Source organism: Nematolebias whitei, chromosome 15 (assembly GCF_014905685.2).
Source record: "Nematolebias whitei isolate Nwh7 chromosome 15, NemWhi1, whole genome shotgun sequence".
Lineage (NCBI taxonomy): Eukaryota > Metazoa > Chordata > Actinopteri > Cyprinodontiformes > Rivulidae > Nematolebias > Nematolebias whitei.
The window spans coordinates 27,065,943-27,084,630 of NC_056512.1; the positions used below are offsets into that span (position 1 = coordinate 27,065,943).

General features: G+C 40.7%; 1 protein-coding gene across 1 annotated transcript; it reads left to right on the forward strand.

Annotated features, from left to right (window-relative positions):
- Positions 1–1,963: 1,963 nt before the first annotated feature.
- On the forward strand, positions 1,964–16,647 carry cramp1 (cramped chromatin regulator homolog 1). Its single transcript, XM_037689560.1, has 20 exons — positions 1,964–2,109; positions 2,495–2,868; positions 4,502–4,695; positions 4,789–4,942; positions 6,033–6,116; positions 6,286–6,334; positions 6,480–6,565; positions 7,358–7,481; positions 9,237–9,318; positions 9,512–10,438; positions 10,832–11,009; positions 11,107–11,279; positions 11,366–11,440; positions 11,563–11,644; positions 12,593–12,703; positions 13,346–13,494; positions 13,837–14,023; positions 14,764–14,931; positions 15,775–15,920; positions 16,534–16,647. Exons 1-20 carry the CDS (start codon positions 2,060–2,062, stop codon positions 16,645–16,647), a joined length of 3,507 nt encoding a protein of 1,168 aa, XP_037545488.1. The 5' UTR covers positions 1,964–2,059.
- Positions 16,648–18,688: the final 2,041 nt, after the last annotated feature.

Sequence of the window (18,688 nt, forward strand, 5' to 3'; positions counted from 1 at the left end):
AAAACAGACTGAAGTAATCCACCGTGATTTCTTAATAAATAGTGACATTTTTGCTTAATTGTATTTAAATTAGTGTTGTTAAAAAAGCCAATTACAACAAGCATTTACATCCCCGCCCTGCTGATACGCGTGGTATTTGTAGTTATATCTTGTTTAACATTATTGAGTATGCATCAGGATACTTGTTTAACGTTGCAACGAACTGACATAAAATTTGAAACTGACAACTACAAAATTAAACAAAATTTATTCCAAGCTAGGTAGGTTGTAACCTTGGCGTGGTTATTTCCGGGATACGCTTGTGGATGAATTCAAATGCATCCTCTAAATTCCACCCAGGAGCGTTAATCAATTTCTGGGCGGGTTACAGATTTTTTTTTACCGGTCCTATTCGTTTTTGAGATAAATTCGTTCTAAAGTTCTCCAGAATTACAGAACAGAGACGGTGAAAATGCTAAAGAGTAAAGTTTATGCGTTATTAATGTTCGAAAAAGATTTATGGAGCATGACAGGAAGAGAATGACAATTGGTTTCTTTGTGAATCTTTTTGACCAGCAATTGGCGAATCCTCCTATCAATCACGTATTTTGTGCCCGCCTTCTAGTATTTTGGACCAATCCGCGACTTTGTTTTTGAGTTGTAGTGGGCGTGCCAAGGCGCGTGGGACAATCGATCCTTGGGAGCTGTCAGCGGTACTAGGCTAAAGCCAGTTAGCAATGCTAGTCAGCCTGTCGACTGGAAATACTACTGGGAAACTTCTGCTTTCAGGTAATTTTTATACTTTGCTCGCGTTATCCGTTTTCAAAACATTTTTAATACTTGTATGAACAACAGCATTTACATTATAAGGAGTTTTTTTTTTATGACGTTAGAGCTTTGTCTGATCGTTAATGTTAGCTTAGCAACACTAGCGGCCATGCTAGTCGGTAAGGTTGGGAAGATATGGAAAACATATCTGTTATTATAAGTATAAGTTAATACCAACTGTGCCAAAAATATGCATCCCAGACTGGCCTTTCTTAATATTTACAGATTTTTTTAATATAATGTCAACCTTGTGGTGAGAACACAGGGATCTCAGAGCTGCTTGAACAGTAACATTTCTCGAGTGAAAAGTAACAAGTTTGTAGAACAGTGTTAGATTTGTGTGTGTACAATTGTAGCTAAATGTCATATTACCTTTGAAACAACTTGTCAAAGCAGAAAACATTATGTTTATGCTTCACGTGTCTGGTAACTTATAGCATAAGATTTGACACTCGGGAGCTCAATTTTACGTTCAGCTTTTATAAATGTTGATTTTAGACTCTCAGCTAGTTAATACAGTTATACATCTTATTTTCATGAGTTACTTGTAAGAGGATACAAATAAAGAGTTTGTAAATGTTTTCTAGGATATTAGAACAAAATGTTGCTGGGAAATGTTTCCCCAATCCATTTTCACTCATGTTTTAATTTTAGAAAAATGTTATAGAAATGTATTAACTTTCCTATTGCCATCACTTTGCGTTGCTCTTCTTCTGATGATTAATGAATAACTATAAATCAGGATAACAGTAGACCACATATAGTAATAAAACTGCGGTTTTATACTTTACATCACTGTTATACAAATGTAATACTTTAGTCTTAATGTTAATTGCACACAGCCTGCTCAGTAGGTTAGGTGATTTAGTGTTGCTTTACAATTGCAGCTGATGTGTTTGGAATAATTTACATTTACAGAGATATTTTCTGATGGTGATGGTGACGTAGAAAGTCTATTTGGGTCAATAAAACTATCTATGCTCATCAATTCAAATGAACTCAACAGGCTGGGAGTTTGGTGTTTTTTCCCCCGCTGCAGGTAGTGAGTGTTTCATATGTGTAAGTGTTGTTTTATAGTTTTATTTGTAGTTGCAAAGAGGTATTGAGTAATGTTGCTGACAGAAAACAGTTGAACTGCGCAGAGTTCAGCTCAGTCGGAGCCGGAGAGAGGAGAGGGCAGAGCGGGGAGCTCGGCTTCGGCTTTTATTATGTTCAATTCGACCTGTATTTACGCGTCTAAGCGGCAGGACTCATGGTGAAGAGAAAGAAGACGTCCCCTGCCTCGGAAGAGCTCGAAAATGGGTAAAAATCTGTTCGAAATAAACACTTTCCTCGGAGGTCGAATGCAGCGAGGGGTTCTCGTCGTCGTTTCTGCAGGGCGCTAAACTGAAAAGCGCTCGCTTTTGAATTGAGTTTAAATTATTAAGGTGTTTTTGCCTGTTCGAGACTAAACACTTTTTGAGGAACACAGCCGACAGTCTGTAAACTGTTCCGGTTGTTTGATTTGATGCATTTCAGTTCGTTAAATTGATACATTTGGTGTTGTTTTGACGGGACTAGAGAGGGGATTTGAAACAAACAGCGGCGGCCATGTTGAGAGACTGTAAACGTCGTCTTTGGAAGTTAATTTTACTCGCAGCATTGCAACTAACGTGATGAATTTCCCCCCCGAAATGTGTCTTGGCAGCATGACACCAGGCTCCAGGGAGGGGGCCGGTGTCGACGGGAGGCAGAATCCGTCCAGAAAGCCCGAAGCCTGCGACGAGGAGGAGAGCGGAGAGCAGGCGAGCGAGGAGCGCAGTACAAAGGGAGACGACCGAGTGGAAATACTTAATCCATCAGCCGCGGGTCTCGGCTCCGGTTCTGTCCTCCCCGTCTCTCCGCCGAGCCGAACCGGGCTGGGCTCGAACCAGCAGCAGCCCAACACCTCAACGGAACCCGCCCCTCCGTGTCACGACCAGCATCATTTTCTCAGGTCGAGCGTCCGACCTCCGAGCAAACGGATACGGAAGGATTCAATCGGATCCACCATCAATGGACACAGCGGGGCCAAATCGAAAGGTACATACTGATCATCCCAAAGACAGTGAGATTAACATGAGGTTCCTGCTCTCACTTTTCACACCGTCACTGTGTGCAGTTTGTCTCCAGGCCACCTTGTTGCTTTATATTCCTGGGACACTTGACAGGGGTCTGAGTCCTCTCTGGCAGCCTGAGTTGTAACATCATCCTGTAAAAAGTCAGAGACCAGCACCTAGGTTTCTGTTAGGATGACACCCGACTGTTCTCAGTTAAAAACAACTCATCTCAGTATTTCAGTAGGGACATAAAATCAAAATCGCTCCAAACGGTTGTTTCAGCTCACCGTGAGTTCACAATTCTTAATGCTGCATTTTTTAAAATATATTGCGTTAATTTTCATCAACAGAAATGTGGAACCAACTTCCAGTTTCTGTCCATAAGGTTGACACATTGTCCAGTTTTAAGATTGGGCTTAAGACTTTCCTTTTTGATAATTCCTATAGTTCGAGTCGGCTTGTCGTGCTGTCTTAAGCTTAGACTACTGGAGGACAAATTCACCTCATTTCCTTAAATGCGTTGCTAAAATTGAATAGTTTTCATTTGATACTATTTCTATCTTGACATGTGATTCTTGACCTGCCATTGTGTATCTGTTCCTACCAAACCCAGCAGGTCAAAGCAGATGGCTGCTGGTCCTGAGCCTGGTTTTGCTAAAGGTTTCTTCCTCATGAGGGAGATGAGAGTCTGCGATGGAGTTAAACTCAAAGCGGTCTGCTCCTCAGCTAAATAATGTTAAATTATTGTTTTTAAATATGAATGTTTCTGTTCAGTGCCCTGAGACGACTTCTGTTGTGACTTGGCGCTGTATAAATAAACTGAATTGAATTAAATTGAATTAGAAATCACTAGTGACAAACGGCAACTGCAAAAACGGTTATATTTATATGCCAGATGGATATTATTTAATTTAAAGACTGTTTTTGCACTAACCTAGAATACTGGCTATATCAGGGAACTGACACGGTAACAGTGACATTTCTGAGCTTTAAACACAACCTAGAGATGCTCTCTGCACATGCTTCCCATGCAAATGAGACATCATCCTCTGAGTTTCAGTTCCATCAGTCAGAAGAAACACAGATAAGTAGGACTTGGGGTGGGACAAGAGCACAAACATCCTGTATGTGTGAAAAACGTAGAGCAGTGTGCCATCTGTTCATTTAAAATCCTGTTACTGAGATACTGCCAGTCAGAAACCCATGCCTTCATAGCTGGAGAAAAACATTTTTTGGGCACTGACTCAGACAGAAAAAAGTCCTTAATGGTTTATTTTGGCTCAGCTGCGGTTTTTCTTTTTTTTAATGTGGCTCTATAAATGGACTGGCCTTTGATTAGACAGAAATAAGTGTTTAGAGTGTGATAAATTTAGAGCGCTCTGACAAGTCTGACTTGCGTATTTTTTATGTTACTGGCAAAAAGAAAGTGACTAGTTGTTTTACAAAAGACATTTAGATCATTCTGACAGCAAAATCAAACATTTCAGAGTATTAGTTGTTTTTGTACAAGGAAAGTCAACCTAAATATTCATTCTGTCATTTCTAAATTTGGTTGCATTTTTTTTCCCCACTGAAGTCTTGATGAGTGTGTGGCTCATTGTTTCTGGATAACACAGGGGCAGAGAACAGTTCTTCTCATGGGGCTGTGGGACAGTCTGTGGCTGGCTCCACAGGAGGGTTGTCGAAGGCGTCCAAGAGCCAAGGGTCTGCTGAGAAGGAGGAGCAAGCTGGAAGCCAGAAGAGAGCCCGTCGGCAGTGGGAGTCTTGGAGCGCAGAGGACAAAAACAGCTTTTTTGAGGGGCTCTATGAGGTGAAAAGTGCAGCAAATCAAAGCAGCACGCTCACACAAAAAAGATCTCGTGAACGTTTTTTGCTTATTTATTTTTTCTACTTTCACTTTCAGCATGGGAAGGATTTTGAGGCGATCCAGAACAATATCGCTATGAAATACAAAAAGAGAGGAAAGCCGGCCAACATGGTGAAGAACAAAGAGCAGGTCCGGCATTTTTACTACCGCACCTGGCACAAGATCTCCAAGCACATTGACTTTGCCAACGGTCAGTGTCTCTTCATAATTTATTACTGTTGATGTAATTTGCAGTTTGTAGGCACTTTGCAGTCTTATCTAACTTGTTGGTTGTTTGATTTATCTGCTAACATGCATGTTGAACTTTTCTTTCTATTATTCACCAAATGTGGATCACCAAAGGAGCTAGAGTAGCTCAGTGGTCAGTGCTGCACTCTTGTAATCCTGAGGCTGCAGGTTCAAGTCCAGTTTGCGCCAGGAAGGGTGTTCTGCACAAAACAATTGGCAAACGTTTTGTGCAAGTTCTCTTGCTGTGGCGACCCCTGAAGAAGAGGGCAGCTGAAAGGAAATTACTACAACCAAATATTGGTTACCGAAACTGCAAATGTTTTAATACACGGTCATGATCTACCGTACTTGTCCAGATTCAATCTATTTATTTGCTGTTGAACATTTATAGATATTTGAGCCTCCATTCTGATACAGATATGTGCTCATCAAGTAAACAAGAATCTATCTTATCACATATCAACTATCTGACCTGGCCATCTCAAATTTATATATATATATATATATAAATTCCCATGTCCTACGTGAATGTTAGTGTTTTGTTATTTACTTTAATATTACTTACGTTATTTACTTTAATATTACTTACGTTATTTACTTTAATATAGGGGTGTCTAACTCACTTACAAAGGGGGCCAAAATTAAAACCTTTTTCAAACTAAGGGCCGGTTTCAGAATCTACATTAACCCAAGTTAGATACTCAACATCTTTTCTTGGTTGCAGGTTCCTCAACAAGAGTTTGATTGGTCTCATTTGATTTTCTCTGTTGCACTTTTGACATGATAATCAAAGATTACTGAAAAAAATTAAAGTGATAAAAGTATTTTACATTTAAAATAACTTCTTGGGGGCCAGATAAGATGTCAACGAGGGCCACATTTGGCCCCCGGGCTTTGGACACATGTACCTTAAACTAAACATGGGTTAAAGAGTTATATAAGATAAGGCTAAACCTATTTCCCTGACTAAATATTTTTGACGCCACTGTCATGTTATCTTTATGTAGCATACACAGATCTCCTGCCTACTCGTGCCCACTTTTTCTTTTCAGTTTACTCTCGCGTCTTGAAGAAATCTTCTCAAGAACTGTATGGTCTTATCTGCTATGCTGAGCTTCGTAAAAAAGTTGGAGGACGTAAGTGAAGGCCGTTACAAGTTTAAATACATTTCTTCTTGAGGCAATTTGCTCGGGAGTTTTGTTTTTGCTGCTGTTGGACTGAGACACCAGGGATGTGATTAAACCCGTTGCCCTTAAGGGACAATGACATAACCTTCTCTCTGTTCTTGTGTTTTGTCTTCAACAGTAATGGATGAAAAGAATGTGGCAAAGCTAAATGAACTAATCCAGCAAGGGTAAGCTTGTACCATAAAACAAGCTTTTATTTTTCATGTGGGGGGGGGGGACAAAAAGCATTAATAGCAGGAACATAGATAGGCAGAACAGTGATTTTTATGGACTTGGTGTTGAAAGGATTTGTGTTACATTATTGTTCTTCAGGGCCACCACTGTTCGCTCTAAAGGGAGGAACCTGCGAATTAAAGCACCCATGTGCCGTGCACTGAAGAAACTCTGTGATCCAGACGGTGAGCGTCCGCACGTACAAACCAAAGCATTTACTTTAAACAAAACAGATCAACGTCTCTACCTGAAAACACAAATAAACATAAATGGTGGCACACAGGGTCTGTGGGGGCAGTATTTTGGCAAAAACAATTGTAGTGTGTGGGCTAGCCATGTTTCCACAGTAACTATATGTGGAACATGAAGAAGAGCTGAACGGACTGTTCTGGCCAGCAGTCATCAATCTTCCTTCAATAACATTATTTTGGACATTTAAGTAAAACAATTTACCCAGTTTAAGAATAAAAACAAGAATCTGACATCTGACTTAAGGTTGCTTTGTAACACCATCTTACACAGTTTGTACTTGATTAGAGCTGTTGTGAAGCAGCATTTAGTGCAAAGGACTTAAAACAAAGTGGGGGCAGAAGGAAGGAAGGTTTTACTGATCCATCAGCTTTATAGCTAAATTTAAATTTGTGTGAGACAAAACCTGCAGCACCAGTCATTCATTGACTGTTTTACCAGAAAGACAGGTCTTAAAATACTTATTTTACACGCCACACGTCTATTTCAGTCAACCTTTTATTATATATTATAATAATAATATATGTATAACCTTGACTATTGGTATTGAAAATGTGTCTAGAAACACATCGTTTTGTTTAGTGCAAATATACTGGCATTTCTATTTCAAAAGCTCTAATGTCTGGCTTTTTGTCTACTTGGCTCTTATTTTACAAGTGACCTTGTCTATAAGAGAAGTTAAGTTGGTGTCTGTCTTTGAGTTATGGTGCATCTTCATGTTCCTGCAGGAGTGAGTGATGAAGAAGACCAGAAGCCGGTGCGTCTGCCCCTGAAGGTGGCGGTGGAGCTTCACCCACGCAGTAACCACTCATGGGCCCGTGTTCAAAGTCTGGCACACAATCCTCGCCTCAGGTAAGGCGTGCTGATTAACTAAGGTTCCTAAAGTGTACCATGTTTGTTATTATGAGAGGTACAATATATTACCCTCATAAAAAGTGTTTATGTCAAAAGTTGTTGTATTTAAAACTGCTGATAGCCTCATAATTCCTGTCCTAGTTAGTTTGTAATGTGAAAAAATATATATATATGAATGCAGAGCACAAGATTAGTGACACATCTTCACATAAAATTACATTTTGCTTGGAAGTGGTCAGGTCAGCTGTAATACATTTATCTAGGTTATTCTACGTTTACCTAGATTTATTATTAACAGTTCAAAACATGTCTTGGACACTCGGGTGAAAAGAGGGGCGGAGCTGTCCACTGATCACTACCTGGTGGTGAGTTGGCTCCGATGGTGGGGGAGGATGCTGGTCAGACCTGGCAGACCCAAACGTATTGTGAGTGTTTGCTGGGAACGTCTGGCAGAGTCTCCTGTGAGACGGAGTTTTAACTCCCACCTCTGGGAGAACTTCAAACATGTTCCGAGGGAGGTGGGGGACATTGAGTCTGAGTGGACCATGTTTCATGCCTCTATTGTCGAGGCGGCTTACCGGAGCTGCGGCCGCAAGGTTGTCGGTGCCTGTCGCGGCGGCAACCCTCGAACCCGATGGTGGACACCGTCGGTGAGGGATGCTGTCAGGCTGAAGAAGGAGTCCTATCGGGCCTTTTTGGTCGCCCAGACACCCTGCGGAGAAAACTCATTTCGGCCGCTTGTATCCGAGATCTCATTCTTTCGGTCACAACCCAAAGCTCGTGACCATAGATGAGGTGAGGTGTTCCGGACACGTCCCACCAGAAGGAGGCCCAGAGGAAGACCCAGGACACGCTGGAGGGACTATGTTTCTCGGCTGGCCTGGGAACGCCTCAGGATTCCTCCAGAAGAGCTGGCCCAAGTGGCTGGGGAGAGGGAAGTCTGGGCCTCCCTACTTAGGCTGCTACCCCCGCGACCCGACCCCGGGTAAGCGGAAGAAAATGGATGGATGGATGGAGTTCAAAACATTTAAAAGCAGAGATTATTCTCAAAATCTCACTCAAAAAGACAAAATGTCCCCTGCCCACCAAAAAATGTCAGCATTTCTTTGGAGAATTTTTAGCTTTGGACCACTGGTATCATTTTAATACACTTAAAATATCTCAGCATTTATTTATGTTCTATTGTACCCCAATATTTTTTATTGATTGTGTCAAACCACTTCTTGATGTTTCTGCAGATTCATACCATAGGTGTGATGGATGCATTTGCTTCTCTTCTTACGTAATGCACCCATCGCTCTGAAACGTGTCAGACACATTTTATCATACATTCAAGTAACGAAGAATTAAAAATGTTTTACATAACACGTTTTTATTTATTTATTTTTTTAATTTTATTTCAGCACTGTCCTTCCAGTTTTTAACAATGCTTTGGACAGTTCAAAAGACAATTTAAGTTGTTTTAGTGATCGCTTTTATTGCTTTGTTAGCTTGTGGGACAAATATTGTGACTTTCTGAAGTTCTAGCAATCTTCAACAACTTGAAATCTCCTGAAATAATCACGGACTGATGAGCCACTTTTTTGCATTAGCTAGTTAAATAACTTTTTGTGGCCAGGCAGTGAATGTTTCTTAACTACAGATGGTACATTTTCAGTTACTGAGAGAGTAAATTGTGTTCTTCAGATTTCAACACAGTACTTTATAAATTAACATTTTTAAGTCAAAGTTTTGTCTTCTTTTCCAACACAGGATGGTGGTGGAACTCCACAGGAAAGTCTCCAACCTCATCGAGTACCTGAAACAGAAGTGGGCTTACCAAGACCAACGAATTGTATCCTTTGTCATGATTTGCACTTGAGTTTAAAACACTTTACTTTGGGGTTCCAGCTGCCAATCCCTAACACTAATGTTTGATTTGATTAGTTTTTCTAAATGCATGGTATGTAAAGTAGAGCTGTTATGGTGCGTTTGTGATGTATAAAAGGACAATATACTGTTTGTTTTCTTTAACAGTGATGCTACAGCTTATGAGTATCATGGAGAGGGAGGCTGTTGAGGCCAGTCAGTCCAGCACAGCCTCTCCCAGCAAAAAACAAGAGGAGCTCTTTCTGTTCCCAGCTGAAAACATCACATTGACTACACTGCCTGGTGTGGCACGGGTGGTTCATTCCAAGGCCTCCTGCACTGTACACTGGCTAGAGAGTGGCAAGAACCGACCCAATGCCAAGGACCTTCCAGCAGCCCAGATTTTAGGGGGACCCCTAAAATCAGTGCCACCTCCCCGAGGTAGCAGCAAGTCTGGCCGAGGAAGCTCTGCTGTAGCTACTACCTCAGCGTCTGTACTGACTGATTCTCGTCGGACTGAGCCCTCTAATTCAGAACCATCACCCGACAGTTCTGGAAAGCTAGAAGAAAAGAGGCCGCAGTCTCTTTCTGTGGCCTCTCAGCAAACTGCAGCTCCTAGCGAAGAGGGAAATGCCTTGGGCTTTTCAGAGTCTGGCAAGACGTTCACTGATGTGGAGGCCAGTGGTGGGTTAGAGGTGAATAGAAGTGCAGAGAAGTTGTGCAGTGGTGCAGATAGTTCATCAGAGCAGTGCAAAGAGGAGCAGAACAACGAGACCTCATCCCCAGAATCTACCCAGACCCCTTCAGCTAAACCTTCAGTTATGAGCTCAGAGGAGAGCTCGGCACCGCCAGCAAAAGAACGGACTGTGGAGCATATCAGAGAGGAGGGGTGGAGTGCCCGTGATGGGGAGAACGTCACCCTGGCTGAGCTCTACCTGATGTTTGGGAAACCAGGCAAGCTGCAGCTGGAGTATGAGTGGCAGCCTGCTGTAGTTCCTACCAGCAACCTTGAAGCTGTGGTTGTACAGCCCAAGCCCAACAGGACAAACAGGGTTTTGCGCTGCCTGCTCAAGCTGATTTCCACTGAGGTCAATCCTAAACCTCTGGTAAGTAATCACTTTTCCATCTATCTGTTGTTAGTTTCCAGATGTGTTTTGGTTTTAAATTTTCTATCAAGATTTTTGGAGTACTGTACTGTTGTTTCAGGTCTGAACCCATCATCCCAATCCTTCACTGCAAATTGATTTTCAAAAACTAAGAATAAAGAAGCATTCGATTAGCAGCAGAAACTGGATGTGATTGTTTGCCAACATTAATATCTGTTTTTTTCACATAGTCAATGTATTTTTCAAAATGTCATCACGCCGTTGATACATCTAACAGGAGGCTCTAAAGGCTTCATAAACTACAGAGTTGTAATGTGTTTTTCTTTACACATACAAATAAAAAAGAGTTGACACTCAGCAGTAAACAACGTGTTTATGTGTTTTTGTCCACAGGCTGCTGAGGTGTGCTCCACAGCCACGTCACCACTGAAGAGCCATCAGGAGGAGCAGAACCAGATCCTCACTCCTCCAGGGAAGGGTCCTATCGCAGGAGTTCGCAGCCCCAGCTGTGGTCGGCAACAAGCTCCTGTTCGAGTGACCAGAATTCACACATCCAACTCTGCAGCCTCTGGTATTTTTTTTTTTTGCAGTCTTGCGCATATTTTCAAGCTGCTGCAGGTACTAAAGTGTGGTGTCACTAACATGGCACATGTTCCTCCTCTCCTCAGGCGGACGTAACCTCCCTCGTTCTCTGCTAGGGTCGACCGCGAGCGGCGACTCAGAAGGCAGCCTGTTTGCAGTACCCACCACACTACCCCCCAACAGCTCCCGACACAACAGAATGTTCTCCCCGAACAAGGAGGCCCAGCTCGCCTTCAGACAGCAGCTGGACTCCATCAGTGTAGGAAAAGGTTTCGATACTGTTTAGACTAAGTCAATATTAAACACGGTGTTCAAATCTTTTTTTTTTTTAATATTCTTTTTTAGATGCAGTCAGATCTTTTCCTCTCCAGACAGAGAAAACCTCGAAACAGACAACTTCGAAAGCCCCTCGTAGTTCAGGTAAGAACCAAGGAAGGTGATACTGGAGGCACCGTCTCGGTTGATTTGCACAGATGTGTAAAACGATGCCTGCAGTGGTGTGCTAAAATATTTATCTGCCTTCGCTCTGTGTTCATTCACAGCGAACACTGCTGCCTAGGACTGCAGGAGACACTCCTCAACATGTCTGCTCCTTCTCCATCCTCTCCAACTCCTCCGCTACAGGTACTAAAGGACTAATCCCACAGTAAAGTATGTTGTCATCAAAACGCTACATTACAGTTCTTCAAAACTGGTACTTAATTTTCTTGTATTTGTGGTTATGTCAGCGGTACCACTTTACAATAAGGTTCCCCTTATAGATGGCTAATAAATAGTTTATAGGTACATTATTAATTCCTCTATAAACACTTTATAAATCATTAACAATTATTTATTATACATTAATTAAGAGTGACAGAGACAAAACTGACCCGCTTCTTGCCAAATAGTGAGCCAAATCTGTTCATCTATATATTTCATCTAGAGTTGTTATATTAAATATTTCAGACTAAGTTTTCATTCATTCAACCTTTATTTATACAGATAAATCACATTGAGCCTCGAAGACTCATTTACATGTGAGACCTGTTTAGACAGACAAAAGTCATGAAAGTGATAACATTTGGATTTGGAGGCAAAAAAAATCCTAACAGACTCTCATGTTACCTTGTGAGCACAATAAGCATTTGTAAACCTAATTTTTTAGGATATAATATTAGTTGTAGATACTTATAATGCAGAGATAAAATACAATATTTTATGCTAAAGAAGTAGGTTTACAAATGCTTATTTTGTTTACAATGTAGTAACTTTGCCTGAAATGTTTAATATAACAACTCTAGATGAAATATATAGATGAACAGATTTGGCTCAATATTTGGCAAGAAACTGCTCAGTTTTGTCTCCGTCACCTTTAATTAATGCATAATAAACAAGCATTAATGATTTATAAAGTGTTTATAGAGGAATTAATAACATATCTATAAACTATTAGTCATCTGTAAAGGGAGCCTTATTGTAAAGTGTTGGCAAAGCAATATGCTGGTGAAACTATGTATCTGAAATGTGATTTCCTCTTTCTCAAACATGGCTTTAATTGCTTTTTCGCTCACTTCCTGTTTCCTCTCTCAGGAACTGGATCTTTCCGGCCAATCCAGACTCGCCTGACTCCATGCTCCCGCCCTCCCACAGCCAAAACCTCACCTCCAGCATCCAGCTCTGCACTACCCAGCCAGCTCTCCAGTACGGCTGCGTTCATTCATTAATATCATTTGATTAAAACACAGCAACGTGTTGGTGGGAGCTCGTACAGTTTAAATGCAATATTAGTCTAATCCCTTCATTTATTCCAGCAGCTAGTGCATACAAGCAGTAGCAGCCTTAATCAGACTAGTTCCTTCTTGCTTTCAAGAAAAGTAGGAGACCCAGTAAACAGAAAACATCTATTTATTAAGATTTATCATTCCTTAACTCCTTATAACCATCTAGTTCACTGATTTTAGTCAGTCTTTTCCCTCATGAACTCATCAGACAACAGTAAAATAGTATTTTTCTATAAGACAATAATCCATGAATAAATGTTAAGTTTTTTTCTTTTTATATGCAATGCACAAGATTGCTTTAAAACACACATTTAATGATTTAGGTAAAGAAAGAAAAAAGAAGGAACATTCACTCCAACATTAATTTCATTTCATTCCCAGTGGAGCCGGCTTTCATTTTCAGAATAATATTGTTTGTGAGTTTAATTGCTAAACTGGGTCAGATGTAGTGATTTCCCTCTTGACGTACTATTTTCAGTTACTAGTAATACACTTGACTCATCTGAAAGTGGAGATGTGACAATCCTTGTGTGTTTCTGACTTGTTAATAATACTCTTTCAGGTGCCATTGACCTGGCAGCCAAGTCTGCAGGCATCATCCCCGGCAGCCCCTGTCGGGAGTTAGATTCTCCTAGCGGCGCTCTGCTCGCAGCAACACCCATTGTTGATGCTGAACCAGACTCCCAGCTGCTCCAGCAAACTGTCCCAGAGGTCAGCAGAGCACACACACACACACACACACACCTAGGCACAACTTACAGCGTTGCTTCATTCTCGTCACCCTTATTAGTTGAACATTTTGAGACCTGATGCAACATTTGTGTGCAATATTTCTAAAAATAGAAACGGCTGCATTTAATTTTTCTTAGCCACTGTTGTGCTTAAGCAAAATTACTTCTCATTATTAACTAAACAAAATAGTAATATTATTCTGCGAGAGAAAAAAACAGATTGTAAAAAGAAGCTTTGGAATCCACCAGAAACATGGTTTATTAAATTATCTTAGTGTTTTAAACGAGCTTGCTTAAAATGCTCTGAATTTCGTTTCCACAGAACGGTCTACCTCCACCGTCTCCCGGAGCGACTGGCGGCGGAGACTCGCTCCTCTCTCCACCCAGTGTCGCCTCGCTGCTCGACATCTCTCTGCCGGGCCCGCCTGAAGAGGCTCTCGCTCCTGGAGAACCTCAAACGCACATCAGCGACTCCCTAATTGAGCTTGCCATCAACTCGACACACTATGGTAAGCATCTTTTTCAGTCATTTATGCTGCTTTCCAGCTGAAATTGAAACAGGGTTTTCAGACTACACATTAAGAAATTTCAGCTCTTCCTTACCACTTGCTGGATGATCTGCTTTATCCTTGCTATACCAAATGTTTAATAAAACTAAACCTGGCCTTCTCCTCTAATGACAGTACAGGAAGTTTTTTTTTTTTTTTCGCTCAGATTTGTTCAAGTATGACTAAATACATTTTTTAATTTTGTATTTGTGAAATAGATTTTATATTTAAGTAACTCCCATTTCCTGATTATAATAATATAAACAAATAAAATGAGTATAAGTCAGCTCCTTCAGTCTGAGGCCCTGCAACAAACTCAGTCTTATAAAATATCACCTTATCATAGTGGATCATGTATGTGTGAATAGCTAGTTCTGGTTGTCAGCAGCAAACTGGTTGATCCACCATTTTATCCATGGATAAAAAGACGAAATGTTTCAACAAAGAAGAATCTGTCCAGAGGACCTGACTCAATGTTCGATTTTTCTACCTGGATTATTGAGCATGCATCAGGACATCTATTCAGAGTAGTATTTCTTTATGAAAATAAAGTAAGCTCTGTAACAGGCAAGTTTGTTTTTGTCTTGGGAGAAGTAATTTAAGTATTAGTTTATTTTTAGAAGAAACTTGTTGATTTGGACAACCAGACACATTTTAAATTGTTTTAAAAATCTCAAACTCATTTGCCTGTTTTGATGCAGGTGAGGAGGCTGCTCTCTCTCCAGCCAAACTGGGAAATGGTGACCCGTCCAAACTGCTGGCCTCGTCTCCCTCCGTCAGCCCATCCAGAGGGTGGATCCCCTCACCGAGCCACGACCCCCAGTGGTACCCCAGTGACTCCTCCGACTCCACCCTGGGATGCCTTCTCTGTAAGAAAGAAGTAACTTTTTGTTGTTGTTGTTCTATCTGCTCATGATTTTCATTACTTTTTCAAAACGCTGTCAGAAAATATATTTTTGACCTAAAAGTACATAAGATATCCTTCCCATCTCACACTTCACTGCTTTTTCTTCCAGATGTTATCATATAAATTGTTGAAACTCCTCTTGAGTATTTTATCTTCCCATTTTATTGTTGGAAATGTAGGGTTCTGTTAAAGTCACATCAAAACAACACGCACTGTAATTGAATCATTTTAAAAGAGAATGTTATTTATAGTTTATCTAAACAAAACTGTGCTTTCAGATATTTATACTGCTGTTGATGCCCAATCGCAGAAACTCTTTAACATGACGACACAGAAAGGCAGCCATGTTTCCGGTTCTATTCCTACTGTTCATCCATCCATCCATCCATTTTCTTTACCCGCTTATTCCATTTTGGGTCACGGGGGTCGCTGGTGCCCATGTCCAGCAATCACTGTGCGAGGGGCGGGGTACACCCTGGACGGGTCGCAAGTCCATCACAGGGACACATAGAGACAAACGAGACAAACAACCATTCACTTTCTCATTCACACCTAGGGACAATTTAGAGTTACCAATCAACCTAACATGCATGTTTTTGGACTGTGGGAGGAAACCGGAGTACCCGGAGAAAACCCACGCATGCACGGAGAGAACATGCAAACTCCACCCAGAAAGGCCCCTGGACCGGGGTTTGAACCAAGGACCTGCTCGCTGAGAGGCAGCAGCTCTACCAGTTGCGCCACCGTGCTGCCTACTGTTCATCCATTTCCTCTTTATTTATTTCTATTTCTTTAATCTTTCCAGCCAGTATGGTCTCTCCTGATAAGGGCAGGCGGACCACCCTAACCCCAACCGGCCCCTCTAGCGGCACAGCTTTGCTTGGTCCAAGCCTCTTGGACTGCAACTCCCACGATTCCTTCCAGTCCCGTGGCCTTCCTGATGTAGCTGAAGTAAGTCGTCTCACTTCCCGTTTGAGCTCCCGTAATTCTTCTCCTCAGGTCTCAGTTTCTCCTAACAGAGGAGGTGACGACACACAGTTAAAAGAACAAAATAGTTTTAAACCTTACCTCTAAAATAAATGATTAAAATTCAGAGTATAACCATATTTTGTTGTGTTTTATACTTCAAAATAAGATTTGAAATTTAAAGTGAGGGGCTGACTTCCTCTTTTAATGTCACAGAAGCAAAAAGCACTTCTCAAAAAGATACACCCATATATTCTCCAAAAGGCCTCTTCTTTTCTTGGTTTATTTTAGGAATTGAGAACATCTTCCATATGGTTTGAGGATTTTCTGTTGCAGGCAGCAGAGCAGAGAGATCAGAAGGCTCAAGTGGAAAAAAATGAGAAAAGGCTCTTGTATTGAGTCGCGTAAAAACATTTGTAATAAAGCTTTTTTTTTATTATTCCTTTTACTTTTTTAATCAGAGTTATGTGAAATTAGAAGCTTAGGCTTGGCAGAAAGACTGCAGCCATGTAATTACAGAAAGTGTTATTTGGCCTTAAAACATTCAAACTATTCCAGAGGTCCATGACAAACACTTGTCATCTCGTTTCGGTTGCAGATGGACTCTCAGCTTGCCTGCATGATGAGCGAGAGCAGCGTGGACTACATTGCTCGCTTCAACGATCTGGCTCAGGAGCTGGCCGTGACCGAGCCCTCCATCCCACCTCCCTGAGGAGGACCCACAGCCATCTGGATGAATGAGGAGGTCGCTCCTCTTTAAGACTTTCATTCTGCTTTGAAAGAAGGACGTCTGTCCAACCTCCCTGAAAGCCATCCTTGTTTGTATAAGTGCAATAATAACGGTGAACCTTAAGCTGTGTTCGCTGGACTCTTCTGTTAAAATTTAAAAACACTTTGGAGAAATTAACGTGTTTAAACACAACCTCTTGTACAAGAATACTATGCCATATCTGAACAAAATATTTTCATCTATTTAGTTTGTCTCATCCTGCTCAGTTTGTTTGAAGTCCACTCCTTTAAATGGACCCAGAAATGTGTGAATCCATCAAAATGTGCAGGTCACACCTCACTTGAAGTGTGATGTTATTTATTTTTTGTACTTTTTCTTTTTTCTTTTCTTTTTTTTACGAATAGCAGTGAAAAAGAGGCTGAATGTGCTGAGGTACTTGTTATAACTGAGCTGCAGAAGTGGAGCACAAAGCAGCTGGCCGAGCAGATAAAATCTAACCTGGTGCTCTTCATCTCTTGTTGGTGTTTTTAATAGTGCTCATTTGGACCCTTGCTAATTTTTTTTTTTTTTTTAAGTTTATACTCTTAAAGTATGAGCTAGTATTTTCCCCTCCTATATTTTTTTTATTTGTTGAAACCTCCATTCTAATTCTGTTTACATTAAAAAGGTTAAAAGAAAATATTTTTATGCAGTTCTGTAGCTGGTTCTGAAACGTACACAAACAACGTCCCCCAAGGATCTACTTTTGGTCCCCTTCTTTTTTTTAAAATGATCTCATCTGTTTTGGTGCAACATTATATATTGATTTCCCGTAACAATAGAGCTAATTTAGCTCCGCTCTTGTGTGCGTTTTGATGTCCTGCTTTTTCTTTTTTTAAAGGTGTTTTCAGACGCATTTTTCTTGGACAGATCGTAGCTGAAAACGTACTGGGTGTTAAAAGAAGTGTTTTATACTTAAAAACGATCAGTCAGAATGTAATTGAATCAAAACACTAAAGCCATAGTTGACTTTTTTTCTTATTTTTTCTTGTAAACTTCAATTTTTAAACAAATACCACAGATTTATTTTTGATCTAATACTGACTTGAAAGAAACACTAGTGTGCATCAGCATAATTGGGCTTTAAATGTGTTCATCACACATCATTATTTTAATAAGGTTACTAATAAATTGAGCCACAGAAATTTTCCTCTTATGCAGTTTGGCACCAGTAATGTCTTCTAGTTAGCTTTTAAATGCAAGTAAACAGCTCATCATTCCACTCATAATTTGAATATTTTTGATTCCTAAATACTTTTGGATCTGTACCTTCACTAAGCTCCTGGGATGTTTATTACTTTATGAAAAGCACCAACGCATCTTCATCTTGTGACAGATTTATTTGTGAAGAATAAACTGCAGGATTTATCTTTTTTTGTTGTTTTTCTGTTGAAGGATTTATTTGTACAAATGCCAATTCCAATATTCACTGCGCTTTTTGTAATATATTGTAAATTAATACTTGGACTATTTATTTTAAGCATTTCTCAAGTTTTTTCTTTAACGTAATATTGAAGTGACAGCTAAAAGGAAAACAACCATTTAAAGTTTTCAATTTTGTAAAAGTGTTTTAAATTCAGTGTATAAAGAGTTTAAAAATGGCTTGTTGTGTATTTTGTGAAAATATTCCACTTTCACAGAAAGTCTTAAGGACACTAGTGGCAGTTTCAGGTTCTCTAGCCTTTTCAAATATGTCACGTCCCTCGTTTCCTGCGGGGGGTCTGAACCCTGAAGTAAACGCACTAAAAGAGCACAGCATGTAATGAACTCTGCTCCCGGCTGCATGCCCACTTCGCCATGACATGCTTTTTTTAGTTCCGCAGAGGCAGAGCTTAAATGGGGGGTTCCGCAGGGGTCCATACTGGGTCCCCTCCTATTCTCTTTATACCTGCTGCCGCTTGGTGCTATTTTCCGGAAACACAACATGCCCTTCCACTTCTATGCCGATGACTGTCAAATTTACTTCCCCCTGAGACACAATGGT